Raw genomic sequence first — 27,360 nt, 5'->3', positions numbered from 1 at the left:
ACTTGCATTTTTTCAAACATGCTACTGTTTTTCACTTGTTCTGTTAATACAATTTTAAGTCTCTGTAATTTTTTATATATTTCTTTGAGTATGATACCTGATGATGTTCTTGTAACGAAACTAGTAAACTAGTAGTATCTTGTTAAATATATCTTGCCATCTTTTCTCTCGGTAATAGTCATTAAACTTATTTTATAATATTCCTACCGAGTAAAAATGAATTCTCCTAATATATATATATATATATATATATATATATATATATATATATATATATATATAAAACTATAAAAAAATCAATGATATGTAGTGTTAGGAATAGGGACAAAGAAGTAGCAGCAGGCATGCCATTCACTCTTCGTTGGAAATTATTTGAAATCACTGTGTGTCTCTAGCTTGTTGTAATTGACTAAGGGTGAAGATTACTATTTCCCATTTTCCAAAATTCATTATGTCTAAACGCGTTGTTTCTTCTCATTTGGGAATAATATACATTAGCAGATTTTTTCTTTATTCCATTTATTATTCATTTCATGTATCCATTTATTTCGTTAAATATTGATTTTCTGTATATTTACTTCCCTGATTCATTCGAATTAAATAAAATTAAATTAAGCGTCTCATAGCGCTATTGGAAGAACGGTGGGACATTAGAAACATGAGTACGATCTTCTCGTGACGAGAGGAATCTTTTTTATAGGCTATTTTAATGAATAGTGAGTTAACACGAAGGTAGCAGATTTTTTCTTCTGCAAATTTGAGTTTTTCATCCCATGTATAGTTAACAAATAAAGAATGTGATAACATTGCATGTAAGTGAAGAATTAAGGAAGACGGAGAGTTGTGGAACAGTGTGCCCTTTTACAATAGGTCCTTATACTCCTTGGAGGTGTCATGTAATAATAATAAGTTGGCAGTATCGTATCTCGTGGAGATGCTTTTAGTCAGCTGTAATCGTCGACTCGGGAAAGTTTCTAGACCTTTTTTCTCCGCCTCTTTTCAAGTTGTTGATGTTTAACAAAGCAAGTAGGAATGTTTCTTCTCTGAGACTCGGTTTTTAACCTCGCAACTCAAGAACCTCGACCGTAGAATGCACATTATTGCAGACAATAATAACTAGTATTAACCACCTTACCAGCCATTATGGATCAAATACGCATCCTCACACGCTTCGTATCCATCATATATTTCAATGTAATATCAATGGTATTACAATTTTAATATGCACTTCGCATCCATGATAACCTTGACGTCTATAGATGTCTTTGCCGGTAGCGTGGTCAAAGTAGAGAATGGCTGCCCACCAGGCTTTCAAGCACGAAGACTCACCAATACAGAATTCCTTAAAGAACATAAAAGCTGTTAGTCACTTTATTTTTTAAAATAGTAATATATTAAAATGGAAAAAAAATACACTGACTCATTTTATTCCAATTGGAAGTAATTCAGACCATACTATATCGTGTTAGGGAACATCAGATGACTGCATTTATCTGCCGTCTCTTCATCAGATGCCGTTTAAAATTAGCGATAGTCTTGGGTAACTATCTCTGATTGGCTAGGCTAATGGTTCAGTTTGATTCCCCCTATTGCTTGAAACGTTACATAGCTCAAATTGGCCTCACTTACGGTTTATGGGAATAAAGACTTTATTCAAATTAAGTGGATATTGAATCCAACATTATTTCTCTACCGAATAAGAAACTCAAAGATAGAAAATCTATCTAAGAGTTTCATGCCGAATATAGAAAACTATAAAAGTTTGGCGAGTTCAAGCAGAAGCCAACAGGTGGTACATGCTGGGGAAACTCGAAGTAAAGGTGGACTTTTATAGTTTATACTTTTATAGTTTTCTATATTCGGCATGAAACTCTTAGATATATTTTCTATCTTTGATTTTCTTATTTGCTAAGAAATAATGTTGGATTCAATATCCACTCAATTTGAATAAATTTACTTCGCCAAAGTGAGGCCTATTGACTCTTTATCTCAGTAAAGACTTTATGATTATTATTACATAACACCTCCAGGGAGTCCAAAGACTCCTCGAGGGAGAGCACCTACTTCACAACTCTCCATCGCCACCACTCAATCCACCACAACTATGTTCATCATCTACACCAACGCCATCTACCGCCGACCACCACCACCACCATTAGTATTTTTACAGACAATCACAAACATCAATGCCCACAGTGGGATTCGAACCCGAAGTCTTTTGGCTGGAGAGCGGATATGTTCAGGCCGGCAGCCTGGTTGGCTAGCGAAAAATGTTAGTAGTGGTGGTGGTGGTGGGCGGTAGATGGCGTTGGTGTATTTGGTGGATTGAGTGGTGGAGACAGAGAGGTAGATTAGGTGCCCTCCCTCAATGAGTATTTGGATTCCCTGGAGGTGTCAGTAATAATACTAATAATAAGACTTTAGCGAGTTTTTATTAAAATCGCATCATTTCATAGTATTAGCGGTCCTTTAATCAATACATTTATGCCTAGACAAAGGGAAAGTTTGCAGAAATTCAAAATTGGTTTTACCGTTGGGTGTCGCTTATAGTTGTGATGTCACAATTGTTAGCTAAGTGTACGTCAGTTTATGTAAATAAGTAATATTCAGGATATTTATTTATTAGGATAATATTTAGGATATTGACACCTCTGAAGTCATTTTGGGGATAATAGTTTTTCACCAGTCCAGATTTAAGGGTGAATTTTATTTCATGAACTTATTTCACTGGCCAAAGTATCTTTACTGCCTGGATGTGAAAAACGCTAGTTTTATGCCATTTTTATTATATGATTTCCAATACGCACAGGAAATTTTATTGGCCAAGTTATATTACACATGAATTTACATCGTAATGTTGAAATCGAGTTCACATTCAAGTTAATGTTAAAAGTCGGGGAGTAAATTATCTCTCTTCTGCATACCAAAAGGTGAACATCCGTTTTTTTAAAAAAGAGGTACATTTCCAGAAGAGACTGTGCATGGTTAGTGATATAAGTAAGGTATTCTGCGCCTTCCCATCATAATGCATAGAGTTGAAATCCAGATACAATTATTGATTTTTAATTACTATTATTATCATTACTATTATTGCATGACACCTCTGAAGTATTCGTTGCGGGAGAGCCCTCTATTCCGCCACTCCATTAATGTACGATATAATCCCCGTTTTCAGCTAGTGTAGCGATTAGTATATTGGACGAGGAAGAAAACTAGTAAGATGTTTACTGTTAAAGCAAACCATTTCTTAAAGAAGTCACGCCGCAGTTAAAACACATAGATCTTTTACGAAGAGTTGAAGATAACTTCTTTTTGACAGAATACTGTATCTGTATTCATCAGTTTGTTTGAATAGTTTAGAATGCTGTTCATTTCTACTGAATTTAAAAGTCATCCTTATTTTTTTCACATGTAGTTTTCTTCAAGTTCACATGTTCAAGTTCTGTATAAAGTTCCTTGACGTTTTCCTTTTGTAATAAATGCATCTTCGATTGTTTTATTGATTTGTAGGAACTGTTAAAGTCATAAGGATTTGTTATACTAACTATCCCATTCTGATTTGTTGTCGTTCTTACTCGCTTGGGCATATTATACTCATTCATACACTCAACTGCCTCCCTAAGGTCTGCATATCTACTTCCCCTCACCTTAATAAATCTAGTTTCCCTGATTCTGCACATCTACTTCATTCAACAACACTTTTTCAAGTCTCCTTGCACCGAATCCATTCAAATGCAAACCATCCATCTTATATAGATTCTTTTGCCCATCGAACTCGCTCCACATGTCCACAAATTCCACACCACTCATCCTGCATAACCCGCGCATAAAGTCATTAGCAATTATTGCCCTCCTTTTAAACTCTTCACTGTCATACCATGGTAACAGACTAACCATCCTAACTCTCTCACTCTTCTCTTTTGCTACCTCAAGCAATTCCTTCAGGTCTTCTATCATATCAATTTTATCTCCTTTCAAATCATTCGTACCTGCCACCACTATCATTTCTTTCACCCTTTGCTTTTTCTCCTTAATAGACTCACTTACGTCCTTAATGGTCGCACCAGGTTGGTACGATTTTGTCAAATTTTCAACTATCACACCTCTTACTAATGAATCTTCATATAGCACTCGCTCCTTCATTTTGTTTACGTTCACAGTCATACTCTTATTTTTCTTATCATACTTTTTTTATTGGCTGGTACACTTGGTCTATACCCTTATCTTATTAATACCTGTACAGTATGCCAAAACAGAGTAATACTACAGAGAGTGATGTTAATAGAAGGAAACAGTGAAGAGTAATAACACTGGGAACCAAATATGACATCATTAGCAAACATTTTGCTGAAATGACTATTAAATATCTTTGTGTGAAATTATCTAATCACCTTTCTCAACTGTGTGTCCTTTAAAGGATAAAAAAATATTAGAAGGAAGATAAAAATGCACATTCCATGCAGTCTACATGATTATGTATACTAAAGAAGTTGACAGCATTATTCCTCAAATAGAGAGATTTTTAACTTCACGATCAAATACAATGACGGAATATGTCTGTTACCTTATAACTGTTATAATTTACTTGAATTTAAAGCTGCATTTTCATATTTAGATAAATAAATCATTATTTAGGCATCAACTGTTTTTTTTTTTTTTTTTTTTTATCTTTCTTTAACATTACTATGATCAAATTTCATTCTTGAGAACATAATTGGTTTTTAACATTATGTCTATGGGAAATAAATTTTTGCTTTACAAACTTTATGAATACATGCTAGGAAAGAATTAACTCATAAAGTCAGGAACTACCTGCATACGTATCTCCTCCCACTTCAATTTTCACCCTAGTTAGAAAACATAGTGAGATTACTGAAATATATAAGCCCATTATAAACACACTGTTCTTTGTAGGGATTGGCTTAGTCACTCATTTCTGGACTCTCTCCAGTGTTTCCACATCACAGTGAAAAACCAAACTAGTGACCAAATCTGAGTGCAGTAGTCCATGTCTTCTGACCACTGCTTTATACACTGGCACAACCACCTCCTTATCCTTACATCACTGCAATGTTCAATCTTTACACTTGCAATATGCCCTCTAAACTTCAGTCTGCTGTTCAACCATCATTCCCAAATCTCGAATTTCATCCACTTTCTGCAGTACGACACCATCAATATGGTACACAGTCTTATATTTCTGCACTCCAAAATGCAACACCTTGTATTTATTAATATTAAAACTATAACTCCACTGAAGGGAATTAACATCAATAGTGGTACTTATAATTCTCCTCAACTTTTTTATCATCAGCTGAAGATCATCAGCCCATCATCATGATATATTATTTACAAACAAGTTAAACAGCAGGTCCCAAGAACAGAACCCTAGGATATGTCACTGGTTACTCTCCTGTTTTGAGAGTAATCAACTTCCAGTCCATCTAACCAATATATTATCCATTCAGTCCTCTGCAGCTTGTACACCAATTATCATGTGGTAATTTATCAAATGCTTTTGTAAAGTCCAAGAATATTACTGTATGATTCTCCCTTATCTAACACATTTGTTACATTATCATAAAATGTAACTTGCTAAAACAAGACCCACCCTTTACAAGTCCATGGTGCTGACCATCATAAAGAATCCTCTGTCCACGAATCCATATTCATATTCTATTCTTAACCAATTTCTCCAATACTCTGACTACAACTGCAGTTATACAGACTAGGCTATAATTGTCCTAGAACCATGCTTGTGGAGTGGTACTATTTTGCTTTCTTTCCACTCCTTAGGAACCTTACTGCAAGACTTTTATCAAATAAACCAGGTCAAGGGCATAGCTAACTGTTGTGCATATTCCTTAAAAATATGCTGTGATATCTCATCCATTCTCACAGCCTTATTAACATCTAACCCAATCAATGCCTGATATACCCTTGATTTTTTCTCTTTCAATTCTCCTAATACTTGCCTCCCTTCCATATATTGCACAGCATCATTTACAACAGTATAATACACACCGATGAAGTGCTCATTCAATAACATTGACAAGTATAGCCAGGAGATTATTATCCCTCTTTATTAGGCTATGATATCACTGCATCTTGATTATGGACAGATTTGGTCACATGGATATCTTGGGATGAGGAGATGGAGAGGATCCAGAGATGAGTGACCAAACTGGTGACAAGTCTATGGAATGCTCCATATGAGGGTAAATTGAAGTTATGTGGTTTGCAAAGTTTAGTTGAAAGGTGGAAAAAGGACATGATAGAAACTTATAAATATTAAGTTATAAGCAATGCCAGCCTGGTTGGCCGAGTGGTTAGCATATCTGCCCTACAGCCAAAAGGCTGAGGGTTCAAATCCCACCGTGGACATGGATGTTTGTGATTTTCTGTGAACATAATAGTAGTGGTGATGATGGGCAATAGATGGCATTGGTGTACATGATGATGGTAGTTGCTGTTCATTGTAGTTGGTGGAGACAGAGTTGTAGAGTAGGTGCCCTCTCTTGATGAGTCTTTGGACTCCTTGGAGGAGTCATATAATAATTTCACTATATCCTTTGCAGCGGTCATTCTGCTGCCATGACTATCCACCAGTATCAACTTACCATAATTATTCTTCCTTTTGCTTGCCATATAGTCGAAGAATTCTCTTGAATTGACCTTGACCTGATCAGCCAATCTCCTCTCATACTGCACCTTTTCTTTCTTTATCATGCTTGTCACCTTCCTAGCCTGCATTTTATACTCCTCATGGGTCTGATTACCACCAGCTTTTCTTGTACCTCCTCCATAACATTTTCTTTTCCAACACAGTTTTTTGATTTCACTGTTTATCCATTTCACCCCTACTCTATTTACTCATTTAACTGTTGGTATGCAGTTATACTTTGCTCATGTCAGATGCCTTGTGAATTCCCATGCACTGTCATCATCTTTTCTACACAGCTCATCTGCCTACCATATTGATGCTGACTACAGAACTTTCCATAATCACCCACCTTATAATTTCACATATATATATGGTATATATCCTTTCTTGTTTCATACTTCCCAAACAAGTACTTCATGATCACTCTCACCAAGTAGCAGCAGTGTTAATACCTCATTAACAACTACATCTTTTGAATTTATCACCAAATCCAACACTAAAATCTCAAGTTGCTTTGGTCACATGCTGCTTAAGATGTTTATCCCTCAGAAATTCAACAAACTCACTCTCCTTATTGTCATACGCTATCTCCTCCATGCATTCTATATTCCTGTAATTAAAGTCGTCCATCAGGAACACCTTCTTTTTACATGCTTACCCAATTTGCCTAAAAATTTCACATTCAGTATTCTCTCTACATTTCCTGGCCTATAACAGCATCCTATCAGATATACTAGTCTGCTAATTTCAACTTCACACCACACAGATTCAAAATCTGCACATGTACTGTCAATTTCTACACTTTGCAGACACAATTCCTCTACAATCGTTAATAGTACTCCCTCCTCCTCTTTTCACCTTCCTATCCTTCCAAAAAATTGTATATCCATCCATTGTTATTCCCAACAGTAACAGTACATCATCAGATAACCAAGTTTTGCTTATACCAGTTATCTTTGGGCATACTGACTCAATTAGTGCAACAAACTGAGCTCCTTTATTTCCAATACTCTATACAAACATAACAATCCTGCCCCATGTCTTTGAGGCCATTCTACCAATACCATCTGTAATATTTCTAACTTCATGTTTTTCAACTTCTAGCCTCCTGTTTTCTACCACCATTTTATTCAATGCTATTCTTCTTCCCCAACATGAAATACACTCACAGAAGATTCATTATTTGTTTAGCTCTAACATCTGCTGCTGTCACCTTAGCATCATATTTAGCAACTACAGTTGTCCATATTGCCTCTCTCCCCCTTTTTTTTTTTGCCACATAACTAAAAATTCCATAGGATTGCACTTAGCTTGATCTACCAGGCTTCTAATATTTCATTTTATCCTTCCTTATCATGTATCACTTTTCATGCTTATTCTCAAGTAATGTTGACTATTTTTCCACCCGTGCTTTATATCTCTTGTACAACATTTGCTTCTGTAGTTCCTGTCTTATCTCATTATTCACCAACTTTATTCTGTTCTGTTTATTCTCGTAACTCTAGGAATGTAATCTCTTATTTCTTTTATACTTTCATTATGATCTTTAACTCCTAGATACTGTCAATCTCCTTTTCATCTACTTCTGTATGCTGTGTCTCATAGTTGCTTTCTTAGCCTTTCATAATCTCTTACTTTTTAGTTTCACATATCCCTTTTTAGGAGCATGCCCTTGCTTGGTTACTCTCCATGTCTGAACTGTATGATTCCTCTCACTTTACTGGAAGTAGTATGTATACCTAATTTATTATCACATTCCAAAGCATTGTCACCAAGTTAGGTATTCATGTTTCCCTTTTTTCTTTCTGTCACATCAGTGTTGTCATAATTAAAATCTCCCATAATGAATATCCTCTGTCAGATCTGTCTATCTCTTTCTCTCTTAAGTATTCCCAAGGTTGGGAGGAAAGTAATTTTAATTTGCCATCATCCAAGATTGGACATTATTCCACTAAAATATTTGCATATGACTATACATCATTACAAAATATACACCAAATTAAATAAATATGCATTATTAATAATAATTGTAGTATATTTAAATTGGAAGTTGTATTTTTGAAAAATAGTGCACTGTTCAGTTAGATAATTTACAGCATATCTGACTGATTCAGATAAATGTTATAAAAATGCATTGAAATGACATTTTAGAGGCAAAGATTTTTGCTATGTGGAATTTAAATTTTTTTAATTAAAATAATTGTTATATGGGAAAATTTAAAAATGTTATGAAAAATTCAACACAGTGTATGTTGTTGGGTGCTAATTTGTATAGTTCAGGGATTGTTGAATTAGTGCAATTTACTGTGATCAGTAAAGTGTGAGTTGGATTTGCAGTCATCTGGAGATGGTCATTGATACATAGAAAAGTATAAGTTGAAGATTGTAGCTTTATGTACTCCAGCTATTATAAGGCTTGAAGATAATGAGCCATCCATGATTGCACTTAATGTCATGACCAGTTATTCAGCTTCTTTCTGATCACACTTTGACCTGCAACTGGGAAGTCAGTTGCAAGAGTGAAGAGAAACCAAAATATGAGATCTTAGTTAATTCGGCCTCCGTGTCAGATCTAAACTGTAGTTGATGGATGAACTTCCTTGCCCAGTGTGAGGCCACCACCTGTCATATCAGAAGTAGCTTGGGAAAAAATGTTCCATGCTTGGTATCTGGAGCAGGATTCCTGATTATATAACTTAGTTTGCTTGCATTACTAAATGTTCTTTAGATTTATATCCTCAGGGATAGAACTCGCATAAAACATGCCTTAGAGATATCGAGCAACTGCTTGAGTTTTTCCAAACTTTTGCATGGCATGTGATCAAAGGCAGGAATAATGTGTAAGTTGATTTAATTATCACTTCTTAACTACACTCCAGAATGAATTGAAATGAAAGCAATTTAATGGTAAAAAAAAAAAAGAGTTTTAAAACAGTCAGAGAGAGAGAGATGCCATAAAAATCAGAAGACTTTATATCCAGTTTGGACAAGATTTTGTGATAAGTTTAGAATAGTGGCAAGGCATTTTTACAAAAATCATCTGTGGAAGAAAAGTAAGAAGCCAGGAGATAAAATTTTAATAACAATGCAACAGAACCATTTGAGTGTAAAAGAGGGTTTGGGTAAAAGTTATGCCAATAACTCTGGCAAAGTACCAGAGTTAATTGGCCGTTTCAAAATGTGTACTCATAAAGATTTATTCATAATTTGGTTGCATTATTTTGAACTCTAGTATAGACAGAAAAAAGAACATAAGTATTTCGATGAAAGTCAGTTGTGGTATTTATTTTTGAACAGTATGCATATGTTTAGCACAAATCCCCCCCCCCCCCCCCAAGATGTGGCATCAGCACACTAATGTGTGTGTGTGTGTGTGTGTGGATGATGTGCCTCAACCTTTGCCTTTGTTGGTTCACTCCAGATAGTTTTTCTCCATTTTGATGATGGATGGTTTAATACTAGTGAGCTGTGTATTGTAATATATATATTCAAATTTTATTTATGAAATGTAAATACATTTTTAATTAATAGTAGACTTCTCTTAATAATTAAGAAATTTATTAAATGTATTAGTAGCGATAGAATATTGCATGCTGTTAATCACTTTATTAATGGAAGGAGTGATTATTGTTACACGGATTTGCCTGATGTAATATCACCAACTGCTTAATTGTCCTGGCTTTATTTTCTCTCTTTCATTTATAATTGCACTTTTTTTGTTCTTGAATCTGTTAAAAAATATGCATAATGATATTTACACACACGGGCACATATATGTTGGACATTAGTATATGAATTCCGCAGATCCAGATAATGTGCTTTGGTATATGGATATAATAAAGAAAAGGATTTGAATAAATTATTTAAATAAAAGAAAAGGATTTGAATAAATTATTTAAATAAAAGAAAAGGATTTGAATAAATTATTTAAATAAAAGAAAATGATTTTTTAAACAAATGGCTAAAAATATGTTGCATATTTCTAACATAGAGATATTTTGAGAAATGGATGTTACAAACAGGCCAATCTCTGAAATCTTGAAGCACCGAGACATTGAAGAGCCAAAGAAACATAGTCGAGAAGATTGGCGTAAGGCTAAAGAATTAGAGGAAGCTAGGAAAGCAGGAACTGCGCCTGCTGCAGTAGATGAAGAGGGAAAGTAAGTGATTCTATAGAAGTTATAGAAAACCGGTAGATAATTTTAATAATTAAGAAAATTATAGATAAAGAAATTACAATTGCAATTTGATTTTTCTTTGCATTTGCTAATGAAAGTGAAGATAATGTAAAAGTAATCAAATGAGAAAGTTGATTCTGTTTATTATACCCTAGATTGTAACCATTCAGATGATTACAACCTAAAAATCATTTAAAAAAATGAAATTTTTTCTCCTAATTCCACAAGAAGAGATTCCAGTAGGATATTTGTTCCATTCAGAGGCATCTCTGAAAGTGTTGTCCATATTCTAAAGAAATTTTCGTCTCTTGCAGCCATGTTTAAGTCTATCAGTCAAATAAACTCTTTGGTTCCTTCTCCAAAAGATAAAGCACAGCACTTATTGGTACCTGGAGTACATCAGATTCCTTGTAATTGCAATTGTCTGGCCAGTCCATTGCAAAATGCATTTCCAAATACCAGTCTTATATAGGACTTAAAACACCACAACCTTGCCTTCCCAGATAGCTACACAAAAGCAACTGAAAATTCAAATGCTTTTTCAAAGAAAGTGCTGAGTTCCTTCTTCACCATCCAAATCTCAATCTCAACAATGGACTTTCTGTGCCCAAAATTTAGGAAATTGTTATCAATAGCAGCATTACTTAATATACATCATCATCATCAAATTCCTGCCATGTACCCTCAAGAGGTATACAGGATATGACAGTATTACATGAAAAAATTACATCATTACTAACTTGCTATCCACAATTTTCCTCCAAATCAGTCTGTTACTTGTCAAGACTCCAACATTATCAGATCTTATATTTCTATCCTCTAAGGCACTTTGTACCGTATCAATCCACCTATATCTTGGTCTTCTGGTCTTCCTCTGGGTCATTTTGCTGCCAGCCTGGCAGAGAACACTTGTTTTGCTAATCTTTCTTCTCCCATTCTGTTTAAGTGACCAAACCATCTGAGATTAGCTCTGCTAACGCATTCCTGGATGCTGACAATGTCAAGTTCTTTCCTAATATCCTCATTTTTAATATGATATTGCCATTGATGCCATCTGTTCACACCTCGACTCTTTCTCAGGACTCTCATATCTGCAGTCTCTAGTCTTTGGTCAAGTGTTTTACTTCTGACCCAGCTCTCAGATCCATAAGTTAAAACTGGTTTGAACACTGCCTTGTATACAGCTAATTTAGTGTTCCGACTAATTTCTCTCTTATTCCATATGAATTTATTCAATTGACTTCCCACCATACCAGCTTTGCTGATTCTGTTGTCTATTTCTATATTTAATTTACCATCTTCAGTAAAAATCGTGCCTAAGTAGCTGATAGGATAACTTGTTCCACAGGTTCTCCATTCACAACACAGTTGACATTTTCAATGATTCTGCCTATTTTCATGTCTTTGTCTTTTTATTGCTGACCTTCATACCATATCTATTACAACAGCTATTCAATTTAGTCAGAGAATCTTGCAGACTTGTAGTGGATTTATTTAGAAGTATAACATCATCCGCATAAAGCAAAGAGCTGACATTAATATCTCCAATTTTAATGTCCGGTTTAATACCACTTTCCTTCATAATGTGATCCATATAGATAATGAATAACAGAGGGGATAATGTACATCCTTGTCTCACACCAGATTTAACATTAAACCATCTTCCTATACTTCCTTCAATTCTAACTGCTGACTTACAACTCAAATAAAGACTGAGTATTGCTTGATATAATGCCCCATTGACACCATATAGCTGTAGCATATTGAATAGATTCTCTCTTGGCACCTTGTCATATGCCTTTTCCAAATCGACAAAACTTAAATACAGATCTTTGTTATATTCCCATGCTTTCTCGACTATTTGTCGTAAAGTGAAGATCTGATCCTGACAGCCTCTATTTGGCCTGAATCCAGCTTGTTCTTCAAGCTTTTCTTCCACAATTCTTCTCAACCGTTTCTCAAGTATACTTCATAGATCTTGCCAGGAACACTCAGTAGGGAAATACCTCTGTAATTCTCACATTCAGTTTTATTTCCCTTTTTATATATGTGTACTATGAGAGCTCTACTCCAATCATCGGGAATTCGTCCCTCTGTCCAGGCTTTCTGAATTATGCAGTGCAGCCACTGTAAGACTTTCATACCACCATACTTGAGCATTTCTGGTCGAATATCATCTACTCCTGCTGCCTTTCCACATTTCAAGCCTTTGATGGCTTTTTCTACTTCAAGTATGGATATGTATTCCAGACTGCATGCCTGGTGAGTGTTTTTTACCACTGTGCTATCATCACTGCTTATTTCATTTAGCAGTTTTTCAAAGTAATTACTCCATACTTCAAGGATAACTTTTTCTCCCATTTTCATGTCACCTTTATCATCTCTAATTCCTTTTACAGCACTTTTTCCTCCATTCTTAAGCTTCTTCAACAACCTCCAGAATATTTTGCCACCTTCTTGATATTTATTTTCTATATTCTTGCCAGAGTCCTCCCATGACTTTTGTTTAGCTAGTTTTACACAGTGTTTAGCATTCTTGCATTTGTCTCTGAATCTCCAAGGTTTGATTCCTGTTCTCGAACTCTTTAATTTTCTTTTCAATAATCTTTGTGTATTTCAGTCTACAGTTCACATCTGAGAGCTGCTCAACTTTTATTTGCTTTAAAACTTTCTTACATGTTATTCTTTTCAATATGAAATTCAATTTTATCCTGCTCAAGACTAAATAGTGATCACTTCCAATTTCAAATCCTCTGTACACTCTGGTGTTCTGCACCAGGGAGAAAACATCACTATCAACAATAACATAGTCAGTGAGACTTTTCTTATTCCTAGCCTCTTCTCTTCATGTGAATTTGTGCACATTTTTATGTTGGAACATGGTGTTAGTAATAACCAGTCCATGTCCTGAGCAGAAATCCAACAGATATTTGCCATTATTATTAGCTTTGCTCTTTTCTCCAAATTTTCCCAAAATATTTTTGTATATTTGACAATCATTTCCTACTCTGCTATTTAGATCCCCAACAAGGACCAATTTTTCTTTTTCATTGTGTGTGTTGCTTTTTCTAAAGCCTCAAAAAAATTCCTCCACTTCTACCTTAGTAGAACCTTCTGTTGGACCATAGGCACAAATAAGTCTCATTGTCCAGTTCCCCATTCTCATATTTGCCCACATGACTCTACTTGAGACTGACTGCCATTCAAGAAGATTAGCCTCGTATTTTGTGTTGAATACTATGGCTACTCCTTCTTTTCCTTGATTGTCATTGCCTGAATATAACATTTTGTATTTATTGCTCAGAAAGATCTCACCAGTTTTGGTCTTTTTTGTTTCAGTCACCCCTATTATGTCGATCTGGTACTTATCTAATTCCTCGGCTAGCTCCATTTCTTTGCCATTCAGGCTTCTTATGTTGATAGTACCGATCTTTAACTCTGGTGATGTTGAGTTGGGGTTTGTTTTCAGATTTGTTCCAGCAGTTGACTTTTCGCTGTTCGCCCTGGTTCCCTGGCGAAAACAACGGGGGCCTTGTTTAACCGGGCGACGCCCCAGCCAGCATGAAATTTTGTCATGTTGTACCATCATTTTTTATTTTGGTTTAACCAATAAGAATACAATTTGGTCGGCTAAATCCCAAATTGCCAGCCCATCCTTGTTCGTTCAGTATCAAAGTAGATACCCAACAGGGTGCACCACGAGAAGGTGAGGATTGGACATTAGGTCAGAAGCCCTGGTCGGTTCTCCGCATTCCTTTAAAGGCTATGTGGAAGTCTCCTCTCAGTTATACAGCTTTGACCCTTAAGCATCCCCTTATATATATATATTTTTAATATATTTTTTCGCTCTTATTTCCTCTTTCTCTCTCTCTCTCTCTCTCTCTCTCACACACACCTATATCAGATCTTAATAGTATATTTACCTTGCATTTATGACTGCACACAAAAAAGATACTATTCTCCCTACTTGCATTATAGTTTTTGAATTTCCCATTATTTGCTTTCTAAGACTGGCAGTGGCTTAAGATACAGTAGCAAACAAATTAATCATAACATTCACATTTTAAAGAAAAATTTAAATTTTGCAAGAAACTAACTACAAAAATTAAACTCCAGCTTTACCTAATAATTTAAATGTGCTCCTCTGTTCTTAATAAGTTCATTAATTTGCTTTGGCATGGAGACTCTACCAATGTAGAACACATTTTTTCTTATTTCTGCATCTCAGAACCTTACTTTTGTAATGGATTGTTTTAAGTTATCCTTTGTATCACAATTTAATTTTCCAAGTCTCTTTTCACTATGGCCCATAAATTTTCAATTGGGTTAATGTCAGGAGAGTTAATGGCTTGGAGCAGGTGACCCTCTTAATAATTTTAAGAGGGTTACTGTTACATTTCAAGATCACATTAACAGTACTCAAACCAGCACTACACTCATTGGCAATTTGTCTTTAAGTCATGGATGTTGTGATTTTTGAGGAACTCTTTGAATTTTCTTCAAGTGTGGCATGGAGCGAGACTCCATTGGAAGATGTGTTATCTTTCTGAATCTGTGGAACCATTCTTTTCTCCAATATTTTTATGTATTGGTCACTTTTTCATCATACCGTCAACAGGCACAAGTGATCCTGGACACTCATGTAAAACAACCCCCAGAACATCTTTTTAGCTGGGTGTTTGTAAGAGTGTGTTGAAAGTGGACAGGATCAGTCTTCTTAGCTGCTGATTTGCGAACATAGGGTACTCACTTTCCTCAGACAAAGAAATAGCTGTCATCTAAGAATATGACCTTCTTCGACTTCTCAACAGTCCAATCTTTGTACACTTTTGCTCACTGGAGCCTCTTTTTCTGTATTGTCTTTGTCAACAGTTGTTTCTTTTGTTTTTTGGTCTGCGGGCCGTCCTCCCTGCTTCTAACAATCTTTGATGGACTGTCATGTCAGAAACATTAATCCCACTAGCTGCCAAGTCTCTGTATAAGTTTACTGCAGACAATCTTGGATTAATTTTGCTTTTCCTAAGTAGTAACTGATCTTGAGTAAGTGTAGTTTCCCTTTTTCACCCACATTTTCTTTTTCTGTCAGTAGAAAAAAGCTGTCTCCTTAGACCTCTTTAAAGTCGCATTAACAGTACTCAAACCAGCACTAAACTCATTGACAATTTGTCTTTAAGTCATAGATGTGTGCTGAGGAAGACTACAGTAGTCCTCCCTTATCCACAGGGGGATATGTTCCAAGATCTCCAGTGGATACCTGAAACCGCAGATAGTACCAAACCGTATATATACTATGTTTTTTTCCTATACATACATACATATCCACGATATAGTCATCATCATCAAATTCCTGTTATATATAACCTCAAGGGATGTAGGATATGATAGTACTACATGAAAAATTTACACCATTATTAACTTCCTATCTACAATTTTCCTCTAAATCAGTCTGTTACCTGTAAAGACTCCAATATTATCAGGTCTTATATTTCTGTCTTCTAAGGCACTTTTTACTGTATCAATCCACCTATATCTTGGTCTTCCTCTAGGTCTTTTTCCTGCCAATCTTGCAGAAAACACTTGTTTTGCTAATCTATCCTCTCCCATTCTGCTTAAGTGAGCATACCACCTGAGATTAGCTCTACTAATGCATTCCTGGATGCTGACAATATCTAGTTCTTTCCTAATATCCTCATTTTTAATATGATATTGCCATTGATGCCATCTGTTCATGTCCCTAATCTTTCTCAGGACTCTCATATCTGAGGTCTCTAGTCTTTGGTCAAGTGTTTAACTTCTAACCCAGCTCTCAGATCCATAAGTTAAAATTGGTTTGAACACTGTTTTGTATACAGCTAATTTAGTGTTTGGGCTAATTTCTCTCTTATTCCATATAAATTTATTCAATTGACTTCCTACCATACCAGCTTTTTTGATTCTGTTGTCTATTTCCATATTTAATTTACCGTCTTTGCTAAAAATTGTGCCTTAGAAGCTGAAATGTTTTACTTCTTCTATAGACTCCATTCACAATGCAGTTGATATTTTCGATGTTTCTGTCTATTTTCATTGTCTTTCTCTTTTTAATGCTGACCTTCATACCATATATATTACAACAGTTATTCAATTTAGTCATGGAATCTTGCAGACTTGTAGCAGATTTATTTAGAAGTATAACATCATCTGCATAAAGCAAAGAGCTGACATTAACATCTCCAATTTTGATATCATGTTTAACACCACTTTACTTCATAATGTGATCCATATAGATAATGAATAACAGAGGGGATATTGTTCATCCTTGTCTGACACCAGATTTAACGTTAAACCACCTTCCTGTACTTCTTTCAATTCTAACTGCTGACTTACAATTCAAATAAGACTAAGTATTGCTTGATATAATGCCCTATTAACACCATATAACTGTAGCATTTTGAAAGGCTTCTCTCTTGGCACCTTGTCATATGCCTTTCAGATCTACAAAACTTCAATACAGATTTTTGTTATATTCCCATGATTTCTCAACTATCTGTCGTAAAGTGAAAATCTGATCATGACAGCCTTTATTTTTCCTGAATCCAGCTTGTTCTTCAGACTTCTCTTCCAGAATCCTTCTCAACCATTTCTCAAGTATACTTGCATATATCTTACCAGGGACACTCAGTAATGAAATATCTCTGTAATTCTCACATTCAGTTTTATTTCCCTTTTTATATATGGGTACTATGAAAGCTCTACTCCAATCATCTGGAATTCATCCTTCTATCCAAGCCTTCTGAACTATGCAGTGCAGACACTGTAAGACTTTTATACCACCATACTTCAGCATTTCTGGTCGAATATCATCTACTCCCTGCTGCCTTTCGACATTTCAGGCTTTTGATGCCTTTTTCTACTTCAAGTATGGATATGTATTCTTGACTGCATGCCTGGTCAGTGTTTTTTTACCACTGTGCTGTCATCATTGCTTGTTTCATTTAGCAATTTTTTGAAGTAATTATTCCATATTTCAAGGATATCTTTTTCTCCTGTTTTCATGTCACCTTTATCATCTCTAATTACAGCACTCTTTCCTCCATTTTTGAGCTTCTTCAACAGCCTCCAGAATATCTTGCCACCTTCTTGATATTTATTTTTTATGTTCTTGTCAAAGTCCTCCAATGACTTTTGTTTAGCCAGTTTTACACAGTGTTTAGCTTTCTTACATTTGTCTCTGTATTCTCTAAGAGCACAAGCTCCTGACTTATTTGCCAGGAGCTTTTGATTTGCTTTCTTCTTTTCCTTCACTGTCTCTTTAACTTCCTGTGTCCACAATGGAGTTCTGATTTTTTTATCCTTGAAGACAACCTTACCACATGCCTCTCTGGCTGAATCAATTAGAGTTTTCTTCAGGGCTTGCCACTGAATCTCCAAGGTTTTGTTCCTGCTCTCAAACTCTTTCATTTTTTCTTGAATAACATTTGTGTATTTTAGTCTACAGTTTATCTGAGAACTGCTCAATTTTCATTCGCTTTAAAATTTTCTTACATGTTCTTTTCCATATGAAATTCAATTTTATCCTGCTCAAGACTAAATGGTGATCACTTCCAATTTCAAATCCTCTGTACACTCTGGTGTCCTGCACCAGGGAGAAAACATCACTGTCAACAATAACATAGTCAATGAAACTTTTCTTATTCCTTGCCTCTTCTCTCCATGTGAATTTATGCACATTTTTATGATGGAACAAGGTGTTATTCTCGTAGACAGGATTATATGTTGGTTATGCATTATTAAAACACTTAAGGAATTGAACAACATAGTTAAGGATATAAATTAAATTATACTTTAATAAATACTTTCCGATATTTATTTCAGAATTTATTTCACAAGTTCATCCATTCTGGTCTTGCAGACCATGCTCTGGATACATGCCACAGAATACGGTGTAAAAAAAAAAAAGCTACAGTAATACACCGTAGCAAATACAAATTCGAAAGACTAATTATGGAATCAACCTCAGCCCTAAGAAATTCTCCAAACCTCAACAAATTTGGTTGTATGCGACTGTCCCAAATTTGGGAGGCTTACAGCTTACATCAGCAGACCTTCAGTCCAACGGCCAATAACACCTACTTAGCCCGCTAGAAGGCACCATCATGACTTTTAGGAGAACAATAGCTTCATCTCTTTATTCCCAGTTACTGTGTTGTAGTGCCTACGTGCAAGTGCCTTTTTTTGTAAGTTCCTTTAGAAGATGGCAACTTGCTGTTGCCAAAATATCGTAAAGTATTTATTAAAGTATAATTTAATTTATATCCTTAACTACATTGTTCAATTGCTTAAGTGTTTTAATAAGGAACAAGGTGTTAGTAATAACCATTCCATGTCTTGAGCAGAAATCCAATAGGTATTCGCTATTATTATTAACTTTTCTCTTTTCTCCAAATTTTCCCAAAATATTTTTGTATGTCTGACAATCATTTCCTACTCTGCTATTTAGATCCCCAACAAGGACCAACTTTTCCTTTTTCATTGTGTCAGCTGCTTTCTCTAAAACCTCAAAAAAATGGGGAGGGCGCTAGTGGGTCAGGCGCTACGAACGTGCTTTGAAGAGCTCCTGATTCAGATAAGTTTTACTAGGAATAATTAAGTATATATGCGTAATTGTTTAAGTAAGAGCGGCTGTAAACGTTGTACGCTACCGATAGTATTAGTGTGGGTTTTTTTTCCTTGCTTAAACTAAATACGAAAACGTTAATATTAGACCTAGTAACCTGCAGAGAAAAAAAAATGGCGGCTGCATTGTCATTCCATGATTTTAATTTGGATTTCAGTAGGTTCGTTAAGTGTGAGGTCTGTTATATGTATTCCTTCGATTACATAAATGATTTGTGGATGTTTAGTGCGGATGGAAGAAGGGTGTGTGCGAAATGTGACCTGAACGAGGAATTGATGAATGCGAATATGAAGTTGATGACAGAAAGTGCTAGTACCGATTGTGTCGTGAGTGCACGTTTGAAAGAGAATGGCGAGAAAGACAGGCGAAAAAATGTTAAAAAATCAGGAAAAAAGAAAAAGAGCGATTTGACAACCGTAACGGATGTTAAAAGGGACGAAAGTGAGGCGGAAAGAAACGAAATTGAGAGAACGAATGAAAGTAGAAATGGCGTGGTGCAGAAACCGCAAGTAAAAAAAATCGAAAGAATGAATGATAGCGAAAAAAGAATGACTGATGGCGAAAGTTGGACGCATGTTGGAACGAAAGTACTAAACCAAAGAAAGATGAATGACAGTAAAAGTGAAAAGAATGATAGCGAAAGTTGGACGCATGTTAGTCCGAAAGTACGGAAACAAAGAAAGATATGTGAGAGTGAAAGTGAGAAGAATGACAGTGAAAGTTGGACGTATGTTGGACCGAAAGTACGGAAACAAAGAAGGATGAATGAGAGGGAAAGTGAGAAGAGAGGGTCGAGAGTTAGAAAGTTAGAAAGATTTAATGATAGAGTGAATGTGTCGCGAGGTTCAGAAGGTGAATTGGATTGGATGAAGCAAGAAATGAAATGGATGCGGAATGAAATTAAGAGAATGCAGGTCAAAACTATTAAAATAAATCATGATGGCATGAAAGAGTTAACAAAAGATGAGCGAGTGGCGTTGTATGGCGACTCCATTATTAAAGGTGTGCTAGAGGATAAAATGCACAAGGTATGTTTTCCAGGCGGTAAAATGAGTAGAGTGATTGAGGCATTGAACATGAGGCGGGAACGAGCAAAAGAGTTAATTGTATTAATTGGAACAAATGATTTGAGAGAGAACAAAGAGCATGTCAAAATGAATGTCAGGAGACTGCTTGGAAAGATAAAGGAGAATAGTGTGACAGGAAGGGTGGTCAGTGTGTTGCCTAGGTATGATTGTGGTGAAATGAGGCGGAGAGCAAGGATTATGAATGATATTCTGGCTGAAATGTGTGAGGAGATGGGAGTACAGTTTGTTAATGTGTGGAATGAGTTTGAGGGACGAAGTGAGCTGTATGGGAGCGATGGACTGCATTTGAGTGGTTATGGTGTGAGTCGCTTGGAGAGACTGCTGCTGGAAGGTAGAGAAGTGAATAGAGAGAATGAATCAGATCAAGAGGGGAGTGATGTGGAAGAGCAGGAGAGTAAGACAGGAGAGATTGAAGGAGTGGAAATGAATGTGGAAGTGAGTGGTATGAGTATAGATAATGAGAGAATGGGTGTGCAAGAGGAGCAGGGAAACGGGGAGGCTCAGGGTGGACAGGGATACACAGCGTGAGAAAGGTGGATGCTGCAAGAGGAGGTGAGAGAATGTGTAGGCAGGAAAGTAATGGGATGATCAGGGATCAAAAGGAAACAGATGGAATTGCAAAGGGTTCTAAAATGAAGAAGCAGAAAGGGAAATGGCCCCAGTCCAGCATGGAGAGATCACATCGAGTGAGTGGTATCAGTGGAACTAGCTGTAGATCCAGAAATGAGTTGTTGTGTTTGTATACCAATGCTAGAAGTATAAGAAACAAGGCAGATGAAATGGTTGCACTAATTGCGTCTGTGCACCCAGAGATTGTCGGAATAAGTGAGACATGGTTAGATGAGGATGACATCCTGACAGGAATAGAGATGGAAAGGTATGATGTGTTTCGTGAGGATAGAAGGGGTAAAAAGGGAGGGGGAGTGCTATTGATGATAGAGAAAGAGTTATGTCCATACAAGGTAGAGATGCAAGGGGGAAATGGGGCCAGTGGTTTTGAGGCAGTATGGTGTGAGATAGAGGTGAATAGAATCAAATACTTGGTGGGATGTTGTTATAGACCTGGTAATGTGGATGGTGGTGATAGTGAAATGTATAGTCAAATAAGCCAAGCAAATAAGAAAAGGGTGATCATTATGGGTGATTTTAATTATGGCAATATAGACTGGAATGAAGAGATAGCAACTGGAAGTAAAGAAAATGAGTTTCTTGAGTTTTTGAGGGATAACTACCTCAGACAGTATGTAACAGAGGGCACAAGAGGATTAAGGGTCTTGGATTTGGTCATCTCATCAGAGGATGTAATTATCAATGAGGTATCAAATCATCCACCAATTGGTGAAAGTGACCATGAGGTGATTACTTGGGTGGTTGCCAGCAGTGCAAGGACCCCTGTGAAAAAAGGGTATATGTGGAACTACAAGGGGGGTGATTATGAAGAGCTCAGGAGACAGCTTGCAGGTGTAGCATGGAATGAGGAGTTAGCTGGAAAAGAGATCAATGCAGCTTGGGGGATTTTCAAAAAATATTTAGTGGATGCAATGTCTAAATGTATACCACGGGTGAGAAGGTTAAATAAGTTAGGTGTGAGATGGATGAATAAAGAGATTAAGCATGCAATACAGAGAAAAAGGGCATTGTGGAGGCAGCATAAGAGAAGTGGAAGTAACCAATTTCATGAGTTCTACAAAGACCAGGCAAGGAGAGTGACTTGGTTGGTGAGAGTAGCTAAAGAGAGGTATGAACAGCAGTTAGCTAATGAAGCTAAAAAGAATCCTAGGGAGTTCTTTCGATATGTAGCCAGCAAAAGAAAGAATGATTATGGAAGGATGACATTGATTGGAGGAAATGGTATAAAGACAGCTGTTGCAGAATGTGTGGTGGAGATACTTAATGAGCAGTTCATAAAGATCTTTCAATCTTGTGAATGTGACTTCATGGAGAGATTAAGAGCAGTTGATGATGGGGAGGAGAGACTGACTGTAAGTGAGCAAGAGGTGTTTGGGGAGTTGAGTAAACTAGATGTAAATAAGGCTGTGGGACTTGATAATATATCACCACGTATTCTGAAGGAATGTGCCAGAGAGTTGACACCTGCCTTGACATATTTTTTTAATACGAGTCTTGCACTTGGTCAAGTCCCTAAAGAGTGGAAGGAGGGCAAGATTGTGCCACTTCATAAAGGAGGTGATCGAACTCAAGCATCAAACTATAGGCCTATCTGTGTGTCGGGTGTTGTGGTTAAGTTGTTGGAGAAGCTTGTGAGAGCTAGAATCCAGAGTTGGGTTGACAACAATGGTATAATCTTTGATGGACAGCATGGATTTGCTAAAGGGAGGTCGTGTTTTAGTAATCTACTTACTTATTACAATAAAGTGACTGCTTCCTTGGACAGAGGAGAAGGATACACAGTAATATACTTGGATTTCGCAAAAGCTTTTGATAGAGTGCCTCATGATAAGTTGACAGTCAAACTAGAGCAGATGGGGTTGGATATTAGATTAGTGCATTGGATTGGAGACTGGCTATCTGATAGGTATCAACAAGTTGTGTATGGGGGTGCAATATCCAGGAAAAGGAAAGTCACTAGTGGAGTGCCTCAGGGATCTGTTTTAGGGCCATTACTATTTAACTTGTATATTAATGATATTGGCGAAGATTTGGATGGAGATATTCAGTTGTTTGCAGATGATGCAAAGTTGGGAAGAACCATAAAGAGTAGTGAAGATGTTGTGGCCTTGCAAGAAGACTTGAATAAATTGAGTGATTGGGCAAGCAAATGGGGGTGTGAGTTCAATGTTGCAAAATGTAAGGTTTTAAAATTTGGAAAACAAAGATGGGATGCAGAATTTATGCTTGGTAAGAATATATTGTTGGAAGTAGAGGAAATAAGAGATCTGGGAGTGATAGTGGATAAAGATCTAAAATTTAGGGGTCACATCGCCAAAATTGTGAAGACAACACAAAGACTTCTGGGAATGATGAGGAGGACACTGACGTGTAGAAGTAGGGAGATTCTTGTTCCATTGTATAAGGCTTTGATTAGGCCACACATGGACTATTGTGCCCAGATTTGGTCACCTGGTTTTCAGAAGGATGAGGAGATGTTGGAAAGGGTCCAAAGGCGACTGACTAAGGTAGTTTCTGACCTCTGGAATGTCGAGTATGAGGAAAGATTGAAAAGATGTAATTTGCAGAGACTAGTGGAGAGAAGGAAGAGGGGAGATATGATAGAGACCTACAAGTTGGTAAGGGGTTGCTATAGGATCAATGGTGGAGAAGTTCTACAGCGAATAGTGGGAGATCAGGGGAGAACCAGAGGTCATCCCTGGAAACTGTATAAAGAGGGTGTGAGTAGGGGAGTGAGAGGCAGGTTTTTTTCGTGCAGAGTTGTGAATGATTGGAATGCCTTGCCTGAGAGTGTGGTGTCTGCAAGGAGTTTGAATGTGTTTAAGACCCGGTATGATGAGATGTGTGTGAGATAAAAGGACCTCCTAGATGAGTCTTTGACTCCATGAGGTCTTGTTTAATAATAATAATAATAATAATAATAATAAATTCCTCCACTTCTCTCTCAAGCAGAGTGTTGCCCACAACACTCTACTTGAATCTGCCTGCCATTCAAGAAGATTAGCCTCATATTTAGTGTTGTCGTAAATGGCTACTCCTTCTTTTCCTTGATTGTCATTGCCTAAATATAACATTTTGTATTTATTACTCAGAAAGATCTCACCAGTTTTTGTCTTTTTTGTTTCAGTAACCCCTATTATGTCGATCTGGTACTTATCCAATACCTCAACTAACTCCATTTCTTTGCCATTCAGGCTTCTTATATTGATAGTACCAATTTTGAACTCTGTTGATGTTGAGTTTGGGTAGATATATCCGAATTGACATCATCACTACTCTTGCACTTTGAGGCCATTATTAAGTAAAATAAGGGTTACTTGGACACAGTCACTGTGATATCACAAAAGTCAACCTGATAATCGAGAACTACTCAGAATGGTATACAATTTAAAACTTATGAATTGTTTATTTCTGGAATTTTCCATTTAATATTTTCAGATGGCTACTAAGTGACTAATGGGTGGGTAGTGTATACAGTATAGTGTGAATATGCTGGACAAAGGGATTATATACAATATATATATACAGAAAAGCTGAAGTTAAAAGTATTATTAATTAAATATACTGCCTTATATTTCAGTCTGAAATTAACAGACCATCGTCAGTGGCTTAAAAAACAGTTGTTACAAGGTAGAATGCAAATAATTGATTTATTCAAAATAGATCTTGCTGCGTGATGTTAAATCATTAATAGTGTTATGTTTTCAATGAAGAAAAGATTAATCATAACAATGTAAAATAAATTGCATATATAGGTAGTTCCCGCCTTTATGAATTATTGATTCTGGTGACTGTAAATCGGGAATTCGTAAAATGGGAGTTTATTTGCCTTAGAAATAATGCTATAAGCAAGAGTTACATTCATAAGATGGAATATGTAAAATATAAAATGAATATTAAATGATAAGAGGAGTCTTTACTGGCCAAAATTCACATATTTAAAAAATAACAGAAGACAAATTTTAAATTAAAAAAGATTATTTGAAAAAAAATTAGCTCATTTCTATATCACCATGTGAATGGTAGCCATCAAGGTAATAGGAGATATATTAGGAAGCTTTGGTGCATCCTTTTTGTCAAAGAAGGCCTCGATTGTCATCTGTTTCATTGCTTTCGCTTCTTTTCATTTAAAATAGCTTAATAGCAAGCTGAAGCATTATTCATTTTGTGGGAAAATTTACTAAATTGTTCAAAATCTGAATCTTTTTTGAGAAATTTAAACGCTTCTTCTTCTAAGCCTTTTGAAGTGAAAAACCGAGTTGGAGCTTCATATTCATTATCTTTATCTTTTTCTTCTTCATTTCTTCCTTGTTCCTCTAATTCAAGAAGATCATTGGGTGAGAGTTCCATAGTGTGAGATTGAAGCAGCTTATTAACATCACCTTCCGAAACTCCTATTTGCAACTGGTTAGCCATACCTAAGATCGCTTGAGTTTCAGAATTCACAATCTTTGTTGCATCTTCAAAGCCTTCGAAATTATCATTAAACTTAGGACAAAGTTTATGCCATACTTCTTTCATAGTTTTTTATGGAAACTTTATGCCAGGTGCTCTGTGTTACCTGAATTGTGTCAAAGATGTTGAATCTCTTCCAAAACGTTTTGATAGTCAAGTTTCCATCTTTATTAGTTGCTTCTGTTAACATTTCAAAAGTCTCTTTGAGATAATGTGCTTTAAATGTTGTAATCATTCCCTGATCCATTGGTTGTAAAGGAGAAGTTGTATTTGGAAGTAAAAAGACTATTTTTACATTAGCACAAATGTAAGCTACTGATGAGGAATGGATAGGTGCATTGACAATTATCAGAAGCACTTTAAATGGAATTTATTTTTTCTCACAATAAAGTTTCACTTCAGGAACAAAGTGATGCATAAGCCAATCTTCAAATAGGTAACCTGTGAGCCTTCCATATTACTGGGAGATTATCTTTATTAATTCCTTTAAGCTTCTGGATTTTCTGATCAATTTGCAATCACCAGCATCATTTCCTCTTAATAGTAGATTGATGCTTTAAAACCTGGCATTGAGGATTCTTTTTTTCCGATGTAAGTTCCTGTCGGCATCCATTTCTAAAAAAGGCCTATCTCGTCAACATTAAAAATCTGCAATTGTGAATAATTTCTTTCTTTAATCATTTCTTCTAATTTTTCTGGATAAGATTTTGCAGCTTCACCTTGTACTTTAATGTTATGCCAACCAGTTCACTTTTTTATAGCAGTCAAACCACCCACTACTTGCAGCAAAAGTCTCTTTCCAGTCACCCTCTATTTAGTCTTTCAGTATTTTAAAAATGGCTAATGCTTTAGTACAAATCGTTGCATATTTTATAGGCACATTTAATCGTTGAGTTTGGTCGCTTATCCAAGCAGTTAACAGTTTTTCCATATGAGGAATTATACTGCCTGTTTCTTTATTATACAACCATGTAGACTGCATGGATTGCTCATTTTTTACTTCTTTCAAATATTTTTCTTTATCCTTTAAAGCGGTGCAAACTGTAGAAGCGGCAAGAGAAAATTTCTCAGAAAGAGCTTTAACAGTGCTACCTTGATGACTGATATTAATTTCATATTTTTTCTCTAATGTAATTGCTTTTCTTTGTTTCTTTTGCTCATTTTCTGGTTTTGCACTGTTACTTCTTTTTAACATTGTTGGAAAAGTGAAAAGGTTATAATTAAAAAGAAAACAGAATAAAAAATCAGGTGTAATTGAAGAAAACTACGAATAACATACTCGCATTGCCAAGGCTCGTGAGTGACTGAGGCTCGTTCTAGCTGATCATTACATACTGCATAATTCCCCCATACATGCCCTAATTGTTTTTGCCACCCACAATTTAAAATAAAAATTCATAAAGCTGGAATTCGTAAAATGAGAATTACCTGTATGCATATATACGTGTGTGTGTGTGTGTGTGTGTGTGTGTGTGTGTGTGTATTCATTTTTAATATTAACTGACTTAAAACCCGAGAATTATAACAAAATGAGATTTATTTGAAAACGCAACATGTTTCGTCGAGATTGACTTCATCAGGCGTTAAGAACATAGAAAGATATTAAAAGACACTGAAAATAACATTGAGACACTCTAAAGCTATACAGTTATAAAGTTATAATATTCGACTGTGAATTACAGTTATTAT

General features: G+C 35.9%; 1 protein-coding gene across 6 annotated transcripts in view; it reads left to right on the top strand.

Annotated features, from left to right (window-relative positions):
• The first annotated feature begins 2,571 nt into the window (after positions 1–2,571).
• Positions 2,572–27,360, top strand: part of Slu7 (Pre-mRNA-splicing factor Slu7) — a 221,456-nt gene continuing 196,667 nt past the window's right edge. Inside the window, exons 1-2 of one of the 6 annotated variants that reach the window (XM_090392500.1) lie at positions 2,572–2,699; positions 10,656–10,824. In XM_090392500.1, coding sequence (XP_090248626.1) covers positions 10,670–10,824 — 155 coding nt within the window. In that variant the 5' untranslated portion in view covers positions 2,572–2,699; positions 10,656–10,669. Of the gene's footprint in view, positions 3,003–10,655; positions 10,825–27,360 lie in introns of all 6 variants that reach the window. The other 5 variants (XM_090392499.1, XM_090392498.1, XM_090392495.1 and 2 more) reach the window with 5 other exon arrangements.

This window comes from Typopeltis vanoorti, chromosome 5, assembly GCF_054136105.1.
Source record: "Typopeltis vanoorti isolate ZY-2024b chromosome 5, IOZ_Tvanoo_1.0, whole genome shotgun sequence".
Classification (NCBI taxonomy): Eukaryota; Metazoa; Arthropoda; class Arachnida; order Uropygi; family Thelyphonidae; genus Typopeltis; species Typopeltis vanoorti.
This window is presented reverse-complemented; position numbering and strand designations above follow the sequence as displayed.